This window comes from Natator depressus, chromosome 6 (genome assembly GCF_965152275.1).
Source record: "Natator depressus isolate rNatDep1 chromosome 6, rNatDep2.hap1, whole genome shotgun sequence".
NCBI lineage: Eukaryota > Metazoa > Chordata > Testudines > Cheloniidae > Natator > Natator depressus.
This window is the reverse complement of record NC_134239.1, coordinates 20,000,421-20,020,613: the sequence shown is the minus strand read 5'-3', so window position 1 is coordinate 20,020,613 and position 20,193 is coordinate 20,000,421. Positions and strand designations below refer to the sequence as shown.

The 20,193-nt window shown below is 40.2% G+C and overlaps 1 protein-coding gene across 1 annotated transcript; it reads left to right on the top strand.

Moving 5' to 3' along the window:
- The first annotated feature begins 7,380 nt into the window (after positions 1-7,380).
- GAL (galanin and GMAP prepropeptide) lies at positions 7,381-17,906 on the top strand. The gene is made up of 6 exons (XM_074956898.1): positions 7,381-7,653; positions 8,093-8,173; positions 8,923-8,977; positions 10,702-10,788; positions 14,007-14,084; positions 17,631-17,906. Exons 2-6 carry the CDS (start codon positions 8,093-8,095, stop codon positions 17,681-17,683), a joined length of 354 nt encoding a protein of 117 aa, XP_074812999.1. The 5' UTR covers positions 7,381-7,653; the 3' UTR covers positions 17,684-17,906.
- The last annotated feature ends 2,287 nt before the right edge of the window (positions 17,907-20,193 follow it).

Genomic DNA, 20,193 nt, shown 5'->3' with positions numbered 1-20,193 from the left:
ACCTCTAAGGAAGGAGATTCTACCACCTCCCTAGGTAACGCATTCCAGTGTTTCACCACCCTCTTAGTGAAAAAGTTTTTCCTAATATCCAATCTAAACCTCCCCCATTGCAACTTGAGACCATTACTCCTCGTTCTGTCATCTGCTACCATTGAGAACAGTCTAGAGCCATCCTCTTTGGAACCCCCTTTCAGGTAGTTGAAAGCAGCTATCAAATCCCCCCTCATTCTTCTCTTCTGCAGACTAAACAATCCCAGCTCCCTCAGCCTCTCTTCATAAGTCATGTGCTCTAGACCCCTAATCATTTTTGTTGCCCTTCGCTGGACTCTCTCCAATTTATCCACATCCTTCTTGTAGTGTGGGGCCCAAAACTGGACACAGTACTCCAGATGAGGCCTCACCAGTGTCGAATAGAGGGGAACGATCACATCCCTCGATCTGCTCACTATGCCCCTACTTATACATCCCAAAATGCCATTGGCCTTCTTGGCAACAAGGGCACACTGTTGACTCATATCCAGCTTCTCGTCCACTGTCACCCCTAGGTCCTTTTCCGCAGAACTGCTGCCTAGCCATTCGGTCCCTAGTCTGTAGCGGTGCATTGGATTCTTCCATCCTAAGTGCAGGACCCTGCACTTATCCTTATTGAACCTCATCAGATTTCTTTTGGCCCAATCCTCCAATTTGTCTAGGTCCTTCTGTATCCTATCCCTCCCCTCCAGCGTATCTACCACTCCTCCCAGTTTAGTATCATCTGCAAATTTGCTGAGAGTGCAATCCACACCATCCTCCAGATCATTTATGAAGATATTGAACAAAACCGGCCCCAGGACCGACCCCTGGGGCACTCCACTTGACACCGGCTGCCAACTAGACATGGAGCCATTGATCACTACCCGTTGAGCCCGACAATCTAGCCAGCTTTCTACCCACCTTATAGTGCATTCATCTAGCCCATACTTCCTTAACTTGCTGACAAGAATACTGTGGGAGACCGTGTCAAAAGCTTTGCTAAAGTCAAGAAACAATACATCCACTGCTTTCCCTTCATCCACAGAACCAGTAATCTCATCATAAAAGGCGATTAGATTAGTCAGGCATGACCTTCCCTTGGTGAATCCATGCTGACTGTTCCTGATCACTTTCCTCTCATGTAAGTGCTTCAGGATTGATTCTTTGAGGACCTGCTCCATGATTTTTCCAGGGACTGAGGTGAGGCTGACTGGCCTGTAGTTCCCAGGATCCTCCTTCTTCCCTTTTTTAAAGATTGGCACTACATTAGCCTTTTTCCAGTCATCCGGGACTTCCCCCGTTCGCCACGAGTTTTCAAAGATAATGGCCAAGGGCTCTGCAATCACAGCCGCCAATTCCTTCAGCACTCTCGGATGTAACTCGTCCGGCCCCATGGACTTGTGCACGTCCAGCTTTTCTAAATAGTCCCTAACCACCTCTATCTCCACAGAGGGCTGGCCATCTCTTCCCCATTCTGTGATGCCCAGCGCAGCAGTCTGGGAGCTGACCTTGTTAGTGAAAACAGAGGCAAAAAAAGCATTGAGTACATTAGCTTTTTCCACATCCTCTGTCACTAGGTTGCCTCCTTCATTCAGTAAGGGGCCCACACTTTCCTTGGCTTTCTTCTTGTTGCCAACATACCTGAAGAAACCCTTCTTGTTACTCTTGACATCTCTTGCTAGCTGCAGCTCCAGGTGCGATTTGGCCCTCCTTATATCTTTCCTACATGCCCGAGCAATATTTTTATACTCTTCCCTGGTCATATGTCCAACCTTCCACTTCTTGTAAGCTTCTTTTTTATGTTTAAGATCCGCTAGGATTTCACCATTAAGCCAAGCTGGTCGCTTGCCATGTTTACTATTCTTTCGACTCATCGGGATGGTTTGTCCCTGTAACCTCAACAGGGATTCCTTGAAATACAGCCAGCTCTCCTGGACTCCCTTCCCCTTCATGTTAGTCCCCCAGGGGATCCTGGCCATCTGTTCCCTGAGGGAGTCGAAGTCTGCTTTCCTGAAGTCCAGGGTCTGTATCCTGCTGCTTACCTTTCTTCCCTGCGTCAGGATCCTGAACTCAACCAACTCATGGTCACTGCCTCCCAGATTCCCATCCACTTTTGCTTCCCCCACTAATTCTACCCGGTTTGTGAGCAGCAGGTCAAGAAAAGCGCCCCCCCTAGTTGGCTCCCCTAGCACTTGCGCCAGGAAATTGTCCCCTACGCTTTCCAAAAACTTCCTGGATTGTCTATGCACCGCTGTATTGCTCTCCCAGCAGATATCAGGAAGATTAAAGTCACCCATGAGAATCAGGGCATGCGATCTAGTAGCTTCCGTGAGTTGCCGGAAGAAAGCCTCATCCACCTCATCCCCCTGGTCCGGTGGTCTATAGCAGACTCCCACCACTACATCACTCTTGTTGCACACACTTCTAAACTTAATCCAGAGACACTCAGGTTTTACCACAGTTTCGTACCGGAGCTCTGAGCAGTCATACTGCTCCCTTACATACAGTGCTACTCCCCCACCTTTTCTGCCCTGCCTGTCCTTCCTGAACAGTTTATAACCATCCATGACTGTACTCCAGTCATGTGAGTTATCCCACCAAGTCTCTGTTATTCCAATCACGTCATAGTTCCTTGACATCACCAGGACCTCCAGTTCTCCCTGCTTGTTTCCAAGGCTTTGTGCATTTGTATATAAGCACTTGAGATAACCTGTTGATCGCCCCTCATTCCCAGTATGAGGCAGGAGCCCTCCCCTCACAGACATTCCTGCCTGTGCTTCCTCCCGGTATCCCGCTTTCCCACTTACCTCAGGGCTTTGGTCTCCTTCCCCCGGTGAACCTAGTTTAAAGCCCTCCTCACTAGGTTAGCCAGCCTGCTGGCAAAGATGCTCTTCCCTCTCTTCGTAAGATGGAGCCCGTCTCTGCCCAGCACTCCTCCTTCATGGAACACCATCCCATGGTCAAAGAATCCAAAGCCTTCACTCCGACACCACCTGCGTAGCCATTCGTTGACTTCCACGATTCGACGGTCCCTACCCAGGCCTTTCCTTCCACGGGGAGGATGGACGAGAACACCACTTGCGCCTCCAACTCCAGTTCCTCAGTACCTATTTCAGTTACTTGTGCTGGATGCTTGGAAGAAGATTTGATCTACCTTCAACACAGGACCTAGGCCTGATCATGTGAATTAAACAGTTGACCCTCCCCTTTGTTCCAGAAATAAAATTCAATGTAATTAATTACTCTTTCAACATTTAGATAAGTATATTTTGCTGCAATCAAATCAGCCCATCTCCTCCAAGATTAAATTGTATTTCTTTCACTTGCAGGGATTCTTTGAACAACTTAGTAAAATACTGAATAAAAGAGGATTCACTGGGTGTAATGTATTTGGAGTTTCATAAAGATGTTAAAAGTGTCCCTTATAGGGCTGGATATTTTACGCAGCTGTCTTGCAGGTATAACGTCTAAGAACCACATTCTGATACCCTTATTCACATTAACTAGTATCTTACTCCCCAAGTAGTCCCATTGATTTTCATGGGACTACTTTTGGAATAATCGAGTCAGCATCTGGTCCTGAATTTGGCTCCATTTCATCCATGTCTACAAAATGTTCCCAAAAGGTATAAATGCCACCTCCCATTGGCCCAGCTCCTTCTCTTCACCTTTCCTGCTGACCTGACTCCCTTTTGCCATGCCATCCCAGCTCCTGGGCCCCAATCACATTTGGAAGGTTCACTTCTATCACTTCTTCCCAACTTCTGGGCCCCTCTTCTGTTTTATCCCTGACTAGCTTGCCTCCTCCTGCCATCCCTGTGACTTTATCATTAAACTTGCCAGAACTTTTCACACCAAGGGCTTGATTCAACACTGTTATTCTAGTTTTCTGATGGTGTAACTCTCTTGAAATCAAAGGTGATATACTGACAAAAACTGGAATACCAGTGGTGAACCAGGAACTAGGTCTACAAATTTTCCCTTTAATGGCTTTGTAAAACTCCTAACCTGCACAAGACTCTATTAAGAGAAACACATCACCGCAGGATAAGGGGCAAAGTTGTATCATATTGCAGCCCCTCTCCTTAATGGTAATAGATTTTGGGGCCTAGCAAATTGGTTTCTGGTTGGAGGACAAATCAGTTATGCAGAGTTTGGGTATTTCCTTAGTACATGTTGTTTATTTTACATTATGTACAGCAGTCCTTGAATACAGGTGGTCATAAAGAGCATGCTGGCAAACCTCCCTTTCAGAAATCTCAGCCCAAACACCAGAGCCAACTTTGTACAAATAACTGATTCTAGTTAGATTAAAGCAGAAAGCAGACTCTCTTGCTGTGTGCAACAGCTCCCCACACAAGAAATTACATCACAAAACTAACAACTGCACAGCTGGTATTCAAAAACTGCTAACATGATAGTAAGAAGAATGTATAAAATTATGTGTAACAGTGCCACCTGGTGATTCCCACCATTACAATATATTGAAAACTAGTTATAGGAAATGGAGTAACAATAAATGGCTGTTCCTCAGATTGGTGAAAAATAAAGAGTGGAATATCTCAAGGTTAGTATTACAGAGTGCTAGCGAAAAACAAGTGACTCAAGCAATACAAGGAGCTGACTTTTCCTAGGGACAGAGCATTCTGTTTTTCTGCTACAAGCCCGGCTAACCTGCTAATTCGAGAAACAAGAAGCCTGAACGCACCTCCCTTGCCTCCAGGACAAAGGGCAGCCACTACAACAATTCACTAGACCAAGTCATGTTTTTGTTTCACAATTCTAAGACTTGCCGAGGAAAAATGGTTTAATTTTTTTCACTGTTCCAAAAATATCAGCGCATTTTTCTTCTGATATATGAAATACCACTTATTTAAAAAGTAATATCTTAAGATGCAATATATTATAGAATACAGTAGCTATGTATTTTTTTGTGAGAGACAGTTGTACAATAAATTAGAAGCATCCAATCCCTCATGTATAGAATTACAGATTTTTAGATGCAGTTTTATTTCCAAATTTGTGCTGTTGGACCTAATCCAAAACCCACAGAACTCAATGGAGAGACTCCCATTGACTTAAGTGGGGTTTGGATCAGGCCCATTAGAGTGTTGTCTGATGGCAAAATTCTGCTCAGTACCAGACACAATTTTGACAGTCACTGCAAACTACATGAAGCCCTTTCCACCCAATAAATAAATAAATAAATGGACATGTGAGAAGATCACCCCAGTGATAAAAGTGATCATTTACCCAGACAAATGGCTGTTTTTTAAGCTTATATAGAAAAGCAGGTTTAAGTCTAATTTCCAATTCTTCTGCCGGAGCAGTAAGGTTTATAATTCCTACAGAATAATAATAAATAATAATAAAGACTAATAACATTCTTGACAGGGAAAATTGAGAAAATAAGAACAGCAGTTGCAGGAATGACTGGTAAAATTATGTAATTGACACTAACCTGAAGATATAGGTTTAGACAAAATGTATAATGGCAAAATGATGGATTAAACCTTTGAGAGTATAAAGAGGCTTTCATCTACTTCTGATTCCAACAAAGATGAGATTATTTTATGACATGATTTGACAAATTGATGCAAGAATTATGCTGATAAAAGAGAATAAGAGTCACAAGTTAAAAATATATTGTTCCAAATACATTTGAGAGGGACATGTAGAACAAATGCAGCCAAAGATAGCAAAATTAATGCATTTTTATTATAATGCTGCTTAAATCTAATTTTTCACACCTTTGTCCTTTTATTTTAATACACAAAGAAAACATTTTGTGTCATACAATAGCCTCAAAGTTAGAAATGAAAGTAACTGATGAAGGCTAGACAATTCCAGTAAAAAATGCTTCACTGGAGAAGTTAAAATAAAAGGCACTTTGCAAAAATTATCTTGCTATTTCCCAGATCCTTTTACACATCTATCTGGTCTGAGTTCTAAGGGTCATGCAGGTCCTGGCTGACAGAATATCCCCAGTAAATGACATGAAGTGTTGAATAAGATTTGCAAAGTTTACTCTTCACATTGATGTGCATTCATATTTAAATACCGCAAGAAATAAACTACACCCAAATTATCCACATAAGACTGTAGAGATGCATTTTTACATCAGGGTTCTAGTGACATGTTTAAACTAATATAGCCCTGCTTTTCCTGTCACAGGGAGAACATAATGGCAGGTAGGGGGAGATCTAGACCAAGATATGACCTCTTCCTCTATCCTGAGTTTTGCTACACTCTAGTAAAAACACTACCTGCCTTTAAACCTATGAGGGATACTGTATCTCACACTGTTCAAACCCCTTCCTTCCACATGTTTATTCCTTTGGCACAGCATATCCTAGGAACTGTAGAAGAGTGAGGTAGTGTCTAGTCTATCTTGTACAATACAATTAAATTACCAGCAAAATTCTGGTAAGGTAGAAAGCTCCCCACGTCGTTTTCAGTTCTCAAAAGGAGTTTGCAGGACCTACTAGTTAGAAAACTCAGTTTATGCCTTTTAAACTGAGAAAATTTGATCTGTCAATCATTGAGGGAAACAAAATTTGGAATCCCTGTTGTGTTACTTTTATCATCACTTTACTGACTATAACCATATTTAAGATAAGAAAAACCAATCGAACTAAAATGTCCAAAAGTGAACATGTGGGGTATTATAGGTAGTGGGGTGAGTTTGTGTTTTTTTTTCCTCAAGTTTTTGTGAAAAAGTTTCTTACATTTTAGATGCAAAATGTCACCAAAATGTAGTCCAGACAAGAAACAAACAGAATATATTTCAAAAGGGCTCCCCCTTTAACACTTTGAAGTTGTAAGTAAGTAAAATAACCCAGTTTTCCTCCAGTTCCTTTTGCTCTGAAGCTAGAGTAAACAGACTGATTCAAAGGAATTTTAAAGGAAACCGATAGTGGCTGGACTGAAGAGAGACTCATGGGGCTCGCAGAGAAGGGCAGACGACGATTTTGTGTTCTTGAATGTAATAACAAATACTGTAATTGACAAGGATACGAGTGTTATTAGCCAGCATAATACAGAGCCTTTTCCATTTAGCTCTGCTTCTGTACCCGATTCTCCAAAGAGGGAGCTGTGTTCAATTTACCTTTCCTTATTCTCAAACAACAACAAAGAACTTCTGAAGTTTCAGGAGAAAGACAGAAGTCAGGCCAGGCTGTCTAGTAGAACAGAGCTCTTTTCAACTGCTAGCCAGTGTCCAACCCAAGCGTAATGAAAGGTAATTGGCCAGGCTGTTATCTATCTGCAGCCCACATCTTGCTTCCAAATGCCTCTAATTGAATTGCTGTAATTTTTGCCCTTCCTAATGCAGTGACTTGGCGAGGGGAAATGACCCGGGGATGTGGGCGGCTCTCGATTCTCCCCCGGGAGAGAGCCGCGCCTGCAAAGTTGCGCTGCAACCCATAAATAGCGGAGGGGGAGCGGTCTTGGGCTCACAGGCACTGCAGCCCCCCCACTCCATTGCATCCCTTACTCCGTGAGCGCACCGGAGCCATGCAGTGAGGAGTCCCAGCTGTGAACATCCATTCCCCAGAGCAGCCTGCGGACAGCTCCCTGCCCCACTGCCAGCCAGGACTGAACCCGCGCAGTGAAGAACAGACCAGCGCACCCCAACTCAAGGTACTTTCCCCTTATTTTTAGCCTCTTTGCCTTCTGAAAAGTATTTAACTTTCAGGTACATGAAATCTTAGACCCTGGACGCCTTCCCTTCTGACCCCCCCCCCCATATTAGTGACTGCAATGACTTGTGTGTAGAAGTGGGGGAAAGGGGCAGGTATTGTAAAGGCTGATCTCCTGTCTCCATGCCCCTGTGAGGTCAGGTTCCGTCTCCAACTTCGGGGGTGTTCCTGCTTTTTTAGGATTTGACATTCTCTGCCGTTCCTTCCTGAACTTTCAGATGCACGGGACTCACCCTTCCTTCTCATAAGTTCCTCCTGTCTCGATGTTTCTTAAGGCATCAGGTCCCTGTGGGAACCTAAGTCCATTTTAACCCCCACACCTAGGATCCCAAACTGGAAGGCAAAGCAAATAACCCCGAGCGTTTGTGGTCTACTTTCAGATGAGGAGGTGGACTAGTCTCCTGTTGCTCTCTTTAATCCTTTGCGCCACCCTCTCGGAGACATTTGGACTCGTTTTATCAGTAAGTATAAACTTCATTTACAGGGGCTCTATCCATTAGACACGCTCACTCAGCGTCTCAGCTGACAAGTACCAGTACACGCTACACTGACGGGCACTCTGGGTAGATACAGGGCTGAGCAAAACAAAGCAAGTGCCCGAGAATATTTTGGATGGTGGATGAACAATTGGGAATATTGGACACTTGAATACTCATCTAATTATGACAAATGTACTACAGAGTAGTTAAACAAAACAAGGGTTATTAGTTTTATACAGTAAAGTTCAATGAATGGCCATTTTAACTTAGGAAAAAAACGAGGAATGCTTTTTTTTTTTTTTAACATAAAGCTTACAAAATATAAACAGCTGAGACACAATGACAAATTGTGTAAATCCAAACAAGTATCTAGAGGGAAATAGTTATACTTTTCAGTAAAGCAGATTGGGAGCAGGTCACATTTATTTTAACTTGTAAAGTTTGCATTAGAAATTTTTAATGTGATTTGCACTTTCGTCTATATAGGGTCAAAATCCCGATCATGCTGAAGTCAATGGCAAAACTCCCATTGACTCCAGTGAGGCCAGGGTTTTACCCAAACTGAAATAACACTTTTTTTGATGAATAAAACATATCAGCTCATTAGAAACCCTAATGAATCTGTTTGCACAAACCAACCTCCCAGATTCATGTTTGTGTATGTGTGTTTTTCAGAAAGTATTATGTAAATCATTCAATAAATAACCTACCTGCACTTTTCCCTCTGTAAGGCAAAAGAAAAACGGGGCTGGACTTTGAATAGTGCTGGTTACCTACTTGGGCCACGTAAGTCAAATATTTAATTTTTCTATATTTTTAAAATGGTCACTTGAGCCTATTATCTACTAAGAGTGTGCTACCCACTAATCTGGCTATTACATAAAACTAAAGAGCGTTATTTCAGAGAACCTTCAATTAGTTACACATCTGAAGCCTGGGATAGAAACAAATAGAATTTAAGCTTCCTCTTTAAAAGCAATACCATGTAAAAGCACTAAATCATATGGAACTACACATTTGGGTATTCTAGGAGTTCCTTAGTGATAGTGAGTTGTAATTCTTAGATGGCAAACATCTTATTACTCTAAAATAGTAGCTTTACCTCCAATTATACAATAATGATCACTAATTGTATAGAATCTAAGGGCATTTGCCTTGCTAAGTAGTTATAACATTTTATGGAATTTTGGAGGTCAATCAAGGGGGAAATACTATGGGTGAAATTGGGCCCCATTGAAATCAGTGGCAGCTTTGCCACTGAACTCAGTGGGACCAAGATTTCATCCTAAATCTGCATCTGGGCATTTTTATGTATAGCCTTCTGATACTATTCTTGGACAAAACAAACTCTCCTAAAACTTATGCTCACATAAATTTTAGTCTCTAAGGTGCCATAAGTACTCCTTTTCTTTCTCTGAGATTGTAAATATCAGTAACTTACAAGAGGAAAATAATTAATTCCATTTTGTAAATAAAAACAAACACCAATGTCTGAGAGGCTGAAAATGTAAAGTTCAGGTTTCCAAAAAAATATGGAGATGAAAAGTGAAGGTGTCCCAAATAGGCTAAAAAGCCTTCCTTTAAAACTATTTGTAGCTGATTTAATAATTGTCATTTATTTTTACCCAAGGTTTTCAAGATGCTGAGAGGCATAAAACATACAGACATCTATACCTACCTTTACTACTTTTTATGTTAAATATTACTGGGGGTTGCCTAGTTTCACCCTCTATAGTCTATGATAAACATTACAGATAATTTATACTGCTGTCCATATAAGGATCATATATTTTCCTTTATTCACCTTTTGTAACTGACCTTGGGATACAAATGTATGCATCTTTGATGTATTTATTGATTCTGTAAAACTTTTGTAAGTATATTTGTGTTAAAGCAGCAATGCCAGAATAGACTGTGTTGAAAGACATACATGACATTCTGTAATGGGGGCATATATTTGCCGAGTGCCATTTCTCTAAGACTGGATAATAGGCATCATCCTCTGTTGCAGGTTGTATTGATCAGCTTTTACTGATAAAGGAAATGCCCACTGCAAGGGGGAGAGAAGAGAGCTTTTGGAGGTTATTCATGTAAACTAATAGCAGTTTACTTTTAAACACATTACTTAGCACCTTTTTTTTTTGTTTTAAAGAGGCAAGAATAGCAAAACTACATTCCTAAATTACACATGAATGGTCCAACTCTGCATTCCCTGTACACCCAAAACTCCCACTCAATTCAGGAAGAGTTTGGGAGTGCAAGCAATATAGGATGGGCCCTTAATGGATATAAACTACATACACACAATTAAAAAAAAAGCTTATTAAGGAATGATTCTTTTGATTCACTAATTGTACATCATTCCATTAACAATCCCATCATGTTCTCGTGCACAAATGAAAAGAGCTCAAGAAGAGACTTTTTTTTTATAGCCATCTCAATAAAATCCATGAAAATCAGGCTGGAGACTGTAAATGAAATTAACTCTTCATCTCTGATTTATTTAACAGATGCAGTAGATAATCACAGATCTTTTAATGACAAACATGGCCTAGCTGGTAAACGTGAGATACAGCCTGAAGAGGACATAAAAATAGGTAATGAAATTATGAAACCCAAGAGTTTGTGCTTCTGTATACAGCATTTTATTTACTACATTTGAGTTATTTGTACTGCCTGCAAGCAAGCTTAAGCTTCCATTTAAGGGGACAATGTACTTTACATACATGAGTAGTCCCATTGAAGTCAATGAGAGTATTCATATGAGAAAGGAAAGCAAAATTTGTCTCCAGAGTTTGGAGATCATGACCTGAATTATGTGTATTCTGCCTCCAATAGTTCAAAATGCAAAGTCATACATTTGACTGGCAGGACAAAAGCTTTTGAGTTTCCTTAATTTTATCTAAATTTAACATGTTTTACTATAAAACCTACCTTTTTTTTTTTTCTTTATGTTCAAAACAAAGCTTTCACGTCCTTTTGGACACTTAGTCCTAACTGATTAGCCCAGGAGTGTGATCAGTAAAGACAATATTAGGGAGATCATAGATTAGGGAAAGGTATAGAAACAGGAGACCCCTTTTATCATACCAACATAGAGCTGAAAACTGTATAGAGCTGGATTTGAGAAATGGATTTTTTCATAACCCATCTCAAGTATAATTGTTTAATTATGGAAAATTATACAAATTCTTTCAATTAGAAGACGTAGGTCCTGATCCAAAGCTTAATGAAGTCCGTAGGAGTCTTTCCATTTAATGCAATGGGTTTTAGAACAGGCCCTTAATCCTGAGAGGTGCTGAACATTCACAACTCTGAGCTCAATGGGAGTTAAGTGCTCTGTACTTCTCAGGATCAGATCCCTATAGTGAGCTGTAGCTCACGAGAGCTTATGCTCAAATAAATTGGTTAGTCTCTAAGGTGCCACAAGTACTCCTTTTCTTTTTGCGAATACAGACTACACGGCTGTTACTCTGAAACCTTCCTGTTTTTATAACCCTTGTTTGTATTGTACATTTTTTTTTCTACTTTATGCTGAGGGTAATGGTTCAAAATGTACATCCTAAATCATTTAATTTTATTCCTCTAATTCCTATGTGTTGGTATGCAAAAATGTTACTTTGTTCAAAACACCTTATTTTTCTCTAAGCAAATATTTAGACCAACACGAAAGCCACTTCCTTTTCTTGGTATATCTGAAACTTTTTTTATTGAACTAACAAATACTCGGCTTGCATTCCTAGACAAAGGGTGAATGATGCTAGAGGCAGCTGGGGAGATTCTACAGAGGCAAACTTTGTTTTTTAGTTGCCATTTATTGAGGTTTTTTTATTTTAAATACTTTGTATAGAATTTTGGATATCAATTTGTAATCATAAAAAATACATATAAAAAGTGATGTGACAGTCAATGAGTTAAAGCAGGTACTCAGCTGGACATTATTAACAGGAACACAACACTTCTAAACATTGATATAACCAACTTTCTCTCTTGATTCATCATTAAACAGAATTACAGCTTAGCAGCAGGTAGCTTTTGCTTTATAGAATTGCAGTTTCATATCTAGATCACACCTACATGGTAACACCATGTTAAGGCAGCAAATGTTGTAAAATTTCCATCAGCATTTCCTCTGACGTCTTCCATTGGGAGAGCACGATATACCAGCCTCTCCTCCCTGACCATACATATGGAGGCTCTGTGCTGCTACAGAATCTCTAGCCTTGCTACTTGGTAGCACAGCTGAGGCTTCCCTTAAAGGAGGGGGTTCCCCATGACTGAGTTAGGGGTAGGTGGGTGGGGGTGTGTGAATTTTTAAGTATAACCTACAGGTCTCCTCAGGACCTTCTCTTGATCTACCTTTTTTTTTTTTTTTTTTTTTTTGTCTGTTCCACCCACTGCTTGCTTCCTTCTAATAGCTATTTATGAGGTCCAGAAGAAGCCTTGGGAGCTGTTGTGACTCTCCTCTGTATAGTGAGGGAGTGATCCACACATGGAAAGAGCCCTATACATGGATCAAAAGACATGATCTAGTCCTCTGTTAGGGAATCTCAAAATGAGATCCATTTCTCACTCCAATCCAGAGAAGGCTGATAGTTATTCCTGTGCTCAGCATTGTACTAACAGGGGAAGATAGTCCTGCTCCAAGGAACTTACAATCTAACTCAAACCCTGACAGTACAATAGAGACACATCTGATAGTCAACAAAGGTCCAAAATTCAGGTAAGGTTCTTTGCTTATTCCTTATTAGTAGGAGAACATTGATAGGCCTCCCATAAGTTGTAAAAGTCTGTTGAAGACAATTAGTTCATTTCTGGTTATGGTTGTACAGAAAAAAAAATTAGAATTGTTTACTGAAATGTTGGTGCCTAGCAAAGCAGGTATAATATTTTGCTACTCTGAAATATTGATGAAAGGGACAGTTAGTGCACTCTGATCTAGTAATACTTCTGACAGACTCATGGTGTTTTCCAGCTGTGGACATGTAGACCGTTCTTTTGTAAATATGTGATCTGGAAACTATACATCGTGGAGCTGCACACATTGCTTCTTAGGTGCTGCTGCGTGCCCTCAATTCCCAGTGAAGCCACCCCAAGTTGATAGTGCTCAGCACTTTGCAGAATGGGACCTAAACTAAGTTACAATCTTTGTTATAAACTTCATTTAAGCACACTCCTTCCATCAACTCTGAAAATCTCCTTTGCACCTGAAATTTCTCATGCAGACCCTAGTCAATGAAGACTTTTTTTTTTTTTAAGCTTCACTGGAATTGAATCGGGTATTCTGAAAAACATATCTTTCACTTGTGGAATGTAGTGGCTTCTTATAAAGTTGTCTTAAAATGGTAATTGTTTACATGTTCAAGGGGAACTAATGCAGTGGACTATTTATTTTTTTTAATAAAATAATGTCCAAATTTATTCACTCATTTTCTCTGGAAATCTGAGCCTCTGAGGTCCCTTCAGATATAAACATCTTGACTGGTGTTGCAGAATTTACAAGTTCCACAGACGGCCCTGGAGGACCTTACAAGCACTGTAAACCAAATACCCTGAAGGCTGCTTTAACTTACATCAGTACAGAAGCTCCAGAATCAGGGAGCTGTAACAAGCTCCCTGATGTCACCCAATTCTTGCACCAAACATATTTCAGTGCAGAAGAGAATCTGGCTCTGTTTTTCCACTGAACTTTTAAAATGAAATGTAGTTTCACAGATTTTTTCTGAACTCTTACAACTTTAGTCACAGTATGAATATTTGCTGATACATTCTCTATTATCTGTACATTAAATAATATCCCATAAATGTTTTCTAGGTAATTTTGGGAGACCAGCGGTTGACGACAATGTTGTACGCACAGTAATTGAATTTTTGACTTACTTGCATCTTAAAGGTTAGTAAAGCTCTCAATCATTTAAAAGTACAGTTTTTTTTATTTCAGTCACTGCGGATCTAATTCTGTAATCCTTACTTGGACAAAACTCTTGAATAAGAGCTGCAGGACTGGGATTGAATGTATAATTGTAGATTCATGTTTAAATTGTGTGACTTCGTTGAGCATCACTGGAGAATGGTCCTGATGATGATTGATATAACTCCTAGGACAAAATGTGCTGAAACAATATCACTGAATATGCATATTAATAAATTGATATCTGGAAGAAACTACTTAAAGCCTGCTCCCACAAAAAACTTATGGAGATGCTTAAAGTTCAGCATACAAGTAGTGTCACAGAAGTGCAAGACATTAAGTATATGACTAAGTGGCTGCAGGATTGAGATGTTGACTATAAGCTCCTTGGTGCAGGAACCATCTTTTCATTATGCATGTGTACAGTGCCTAGCACAGAGGGGTCCTGATCCTGCTTGGAGCCTGTAGGTACCATCAAAATGATGACAACTGCTAAAACTGTTTGAACTATCTTTCAATAGGGTCAATGTTTTTACTCAAAAGACTGAATAAAAGGAGATGTTTCAAAGTTTATCATCAAGTTGTTTTACATTTGTGTAAGACAGTGACAAAGAAAACAAATTTTCCCTCCATTGGGACACAGTGGTGAAGTCATATTCCCTGAAATTGTGACATCATGTACCTGTGTGGCAACAGTTCAAACAGAGGCGAAACTCCCTGTGAAATACTGGAGAACTATCTATAGGACCTGCAAGACTGAGAACTCTAAGGATGCCTAACTAAGGATTATGCCTTTATTATAGCATCAAGCAAAGGGAAAACCTGGGTGGCTACTAAACTTCTATTATAACTTTGAAGGTCTTCGTGCATTTTTCAGAAAATTTCAGGCAAAGTAAATTGATTTATTTAAATATACCTTTTTTCAACTTTCAGCCAATATAGAATTGCTCCTTTGAACTCTGCTACATTCAAAATATTTAGAAAGTGATTTGCATTAGGAGGAAAAAATAACAGGAACGTTAAAGGCATGTATTGTAACTGCAAGCATTATGAATCTTTCATTCAAAAGTCACCAATTCTGTCACATACCTTCTCTATAAATCCCTACCTTTGACTATAATGAATTATAGACACTTTCATAGCAATGAATTTATTGTTAGATAAAATTACGGATGCTGTGTTAATTAATGCACTGGAATGATACATTTGTCATTTATTTTCACTTGTGAAAAGATTCACAGTCTAACTTCAAGATTATATGAATTTTATAAATTTAACTCTGGACAGTTTTGGCATCCTTTTCTAAAATGATCTCTGTTGGTTCAGAAAAATATTCACTCCTGAGAATACTGTAAATACTAAAATACAACAACAATGTTGACTAAATTACATTGCATAGTCTACAGAGACTGTGTGTGTCTGAACGGTATAGTTAAGGATCTTTGAGCAGAACTGCCCTTTCCAGGGATTGAGAATAATTCAAATGTCCCGCCTCTGGCACAAAATCTTAGGTTTGCTTTTGGACTTTCTCAAATGTTTTTCAAACACAGCACATCCCAGTTTACCTGAATCTCATGGAGCATGTTTGAATAAGTTAACTCAAAGTTTGGGAAAACTGAAGGGATTTTCAAGATCTCTGAGAGGTCACAGTACGACATGACCATGTTTGGGATAAGAGTTTTCCAGATAACCCTGGTTTTGCTGTATAATAACATTAATGTGGATTAACTGCACAAAAACCCCTCCTTTTTTTGTAAAAACAATCAACATTTTTACAGAAATGTCAAATAGGCAAAACTGGGGCCCAAATCTTCTATCCTAATTTTGAGAAGTAGCTTTCAGAGGGTAACCTATTAAAATCAATAGATCTGTTTGCAAGGTGAGTTACTGGTCTCTGGAGGCTTATTATGCAGCTGGGAGAGGGTGGCTCCATTTCTCTTCCCAGTTCCTGCAGAGCATGTTTACTTAGTCACTGGGTGGAGTACAAGTATTTTTCCACTCAACATTTTTAATCATCTGATAGATTACATGGATCTAAAATAACATTTCCAAACATTCATACAATGCTCTAAAAATCTCCATTCTCCCAATCTTTCAGTGCTGTTCCTCTCTGTTAACTGAACGTTGAGCATCTGTCCAAATCCATATTTACAGGGTAGACACTTGAAATAACTTTCTGAGGACCCTACTTCCTCACTTGAATAGCCTATGTATGGGTGAGTGGAAAGTCGGTATTGGTGAATCCACCCAAAAGTTGGGAACAGCTTGAGAGCATAAATGGCTCAGGGAAGGTAGCTCTTGAGACATCCATGATCAGTGGTATTGATCCTCTTCTCCAAACAAATCATGTGAAGGAAAACGCACGCTTATTGCAAACGAGTTAGGGTTCCCATCCAGAGGATTATTTGGGCCTCAGTCTCTAAGTGCTAAATGGAAGCTCAACAAGATCCTGATTTAATATTTGCCAGCTGGTGTTTATATACCAGTGCAATAGAGACATTTCTGTACTCCCATGTGTAAGCTATGTCCCAGTGTGGGGGTTGGAGCACCCTCCTCAGCAGGTGAGCAGGAATGGCTGGGGAATAGGTTGAGCCCTGACCTCTGCAAACTGAGCCAGCATGGAGGGATAAGTAATATGCACCTAGTAAAGAGAGTACACCAATTACTTGCCCCAGGGGTCAAGTGTCAACCAGGGGCTGAACTGTGACTTTCTGAGTAAAAATTAACCAGTCTACTCTTTGGATCGCACAGTTACATGCTCCTCCTTACTGTTACAATCAACCTTGAGACTACACAAAACCCAAATTCCCTGGATCGTGCACAATAGCTTTTCTGTGATGCAGAACTGGTACTCAAAGCTACAAAACACAGAATATTAGCAAGTGATGCTACATTTTTAGCTAACAATGGCTACCAGCAAAATCTTGACATGAATATGTAGGCCAATCATTATTTGATTTAAAAATATGTAATGCTTTTTACACATCTACTCAAATGTCAGTTTATTACAATAAATATATTGATTTATGCATTTTCTTTCTCAAAATAATCCATTTTAGAGAAATGTTTTAAACAATAATGATTCAGATAATTCATATACTTCCATCTTAAAGAAAAGGGGCATATTTATAACAACACCCTCACAAGTGATTTCTTGGAGGTCACTATCACAGTTGGCCTTTTAGGCCCCAATTCTGAAACTGGCTCGGTGCAGGGGTCTGCCCAGTCTGAGCCAGTTGCAGGATCAAACAATAATAAATCTTATGATATGAATCAAAACATCAAGGTTGATGTGGAAGGTTATTTAAAATAGTGTAAATTATAACAGGAAGTTATTACTTATTAATAGCCTAGAAATGAGCCATGAAAAGCATGAGCCTGTTGCCTCATCTGTGGTTGAAGGGAAGCAAAGTAAGAAAGTTTAGCAATCCTAAGGCTGATTTTTAGGAATTAATTGTTAATACTAAACTTTGCACTTAACTATTTGTTGCTGAAAATGACTGTGTTTTTTCTTTTTCCCCTTTGCAGAGGCTGGGGCACTAGATAATCTACTTTCATCAGAAGAAACAAATCTGTCCTGAAAAATAATGTATTTATACTTTGTTGTATTGTAAATTTAAGACTGAACTCTAAACAGAGCTTTAAATGAACAGAAGATGGTGATTATTGTTTACATTATTCTTATACACAGTTACACATGGTAAACTACTTTCTGCCCGTTTTGTTTTGTTTTTCTGTGTTACAATGTAAGATTTTTGCCTTGATAAAGTTTCTTTAGGTAAGTGGTAAAATAAAAAAAGAACAGCTGCATTTTGTTTCGTTTTCCTTACACTAGTGTTTTAAAATTACATACATATAATGCACAAAATGTAGTATATTAAATGCATGCTTAACTTTAAGTATACGAACCATCCTAAGCCTGAGCACTGTCACTGTGTCAACTTAACCCCCTGTGTAGATGCAGCTAGATCAACGGAAGAATGCTTCTGTCAGTCTAGTTACCATCGCTCGATCAGATGGAGCTCTACGGTGATTGGGGAAAAAAAACCCCTTCTGTTGCTGAAGGAATCTTCTAGAGTGTAGCGCTACAGTTCCATAACTGTGGTGCCCATAGGGTAGACATGGCCCCATTGTTGTCAATAAGACTATTCATATGCTTATCCAGCTTTTTTGGATCAAGGTCAGAATGCCCAGCCCTTACGGAATCAAGCCCTTCGGAAGGAACTATGGAACTAAGTTAGAGAAGATGTAATCCTCCCCAGGATGGATGCAGGCTATAGGACTGCAACTCAATCACTACACATACCTCTGGAGTGGATTTGGTTTCCTAGATCATGTGGTCTCTTCTCCAAGTGCACTGATAAGGGCCAGGGTAGAATCTCCTTCTGCAACCCCTGCATGGCCACTGCATCTACACCCACCAACCAACCTGCTGCACAGACTCACCATGAGCCTTGGGAGTAGAACCCTGCAGTGGGACTGGGATCCTGTGGGTCCCACAGGACCTGCTGCCATAATAGCGGGAACAGGATTAAAAATTCAAGAGTGGGAATGGGTATTGTGGGGCAGAAGCAGGATTTAAAAACCAGTCCTCCTGCACTGAAAACAACATGAACGTCCCATTCAGCAGCCAACGCTCTCCAGCCACCCAACTCTGAAGGCAGCAGCAGCACCATCAGCAACAGTGCAGAAGTAAGGATGGCAATGGGGGGGGGGTCTCCCTGCCCATGCCTGGGGATGGCGAGGCATGGAGGCTTCCCATCCCCTGTGTATGATGATGCAGGGTCTCTCCAGCTATTTGCAGGGAGAGTTGGAAGTTTCTAATCCCTTTGCATGGGGAAGGGGAAGACACCGGGGCTGCTCATCCACTAATAGAGGTGCATAAGAATTCGGATCCTTCTGCATGGGTGAGTTGGCAGGGTCAGGGAGTTCCCATCCTATTGCACAGGGGTGCAGGGAGTGGGGAGACATCTGCTGAGAGCAGCTCATCCAGCCATTACTGGGACAATTTTAGAGTCCTGCAGTGGGACTGGGTTCCCATAGGACCAACTGCCATAACAGCAGGAATGAGATAAAAATTCAAGAAACAATGCAGGAGCAGGTGGGAGTGGAAATTGCGGGGCAAGAGTAGAATTAAAAAAAAGTTCCTTGTAAGGTTCTACTGTAGTTGGGCGAGTCAGAGAGCTTTGGATGGGCCCTCCGCTTAGGTGAATTTTATGCTATGTGCTTACAGTGCTATGAAGCATTGGCACTTTAAAATGTTGCTGATCAGAGCAAGCAGATTGTCAGAAATTCCAGAGGAATTACTACATAATCTGATATTCACTTTTATTATAGTTAAATCTATTCTAGTGGCTACCTCCAGTAACCAAACCCCTGTCCTTGTGGCCACTTTAAAGTTGATCAACATATGTTGTTTCTTGGATGGTTGCTCAGAGTCTGCTCTAATGACCACCAAAATCAATGGAAGCCTTCCCTTAACTTCAATGAGTTTTTGATCAGGTCCATAAAGAGCAGGTGTCACTAGGATGTATTGGGAAGTAGTGCAAAAAGTTTTCACCATCTGAGCTGCTAGAGCTCCAATATTTGAGAAATGCATGAGATTCCAAGACTAGCAAAAAAGAAGAAATAACAAATTTTAACCCTTATTCTGCTAATATTTTCCACACTGCCACCTAATGACCTGATCCAGGACCCATTGAAGTCAACAGAAGTCTTTCCACCTACTTCCATGGATTTTGGATCTGGTGCATTATGAATGTTTAGGATTAATGGACCTCTCTGCAGTACTCAACCATAAGGATTCTACTCTTTCTATGGAAAAATAGTTGATTCCAATATCAAGTTCAAAGAACTTTAACTCAGTATGATTTTGTTTTCTTTTCAAATAGAATGAGAAATTCAGTTTAAAATAAAGTGAGCTAAATTACTGTAATCAAATTAGTACCGCAGCTAAACTGATTCCAGTTAAAATGTTCCTAAGTAGTGATGGATAAATTTCATAAGGTTTTGTTGGGATGTTCGTTTGAAATTCTTTATGCTGGAAGTCTCATGAGCTCAAGTTTTTTTGGAAGATTTCCCGTGCTGTCTG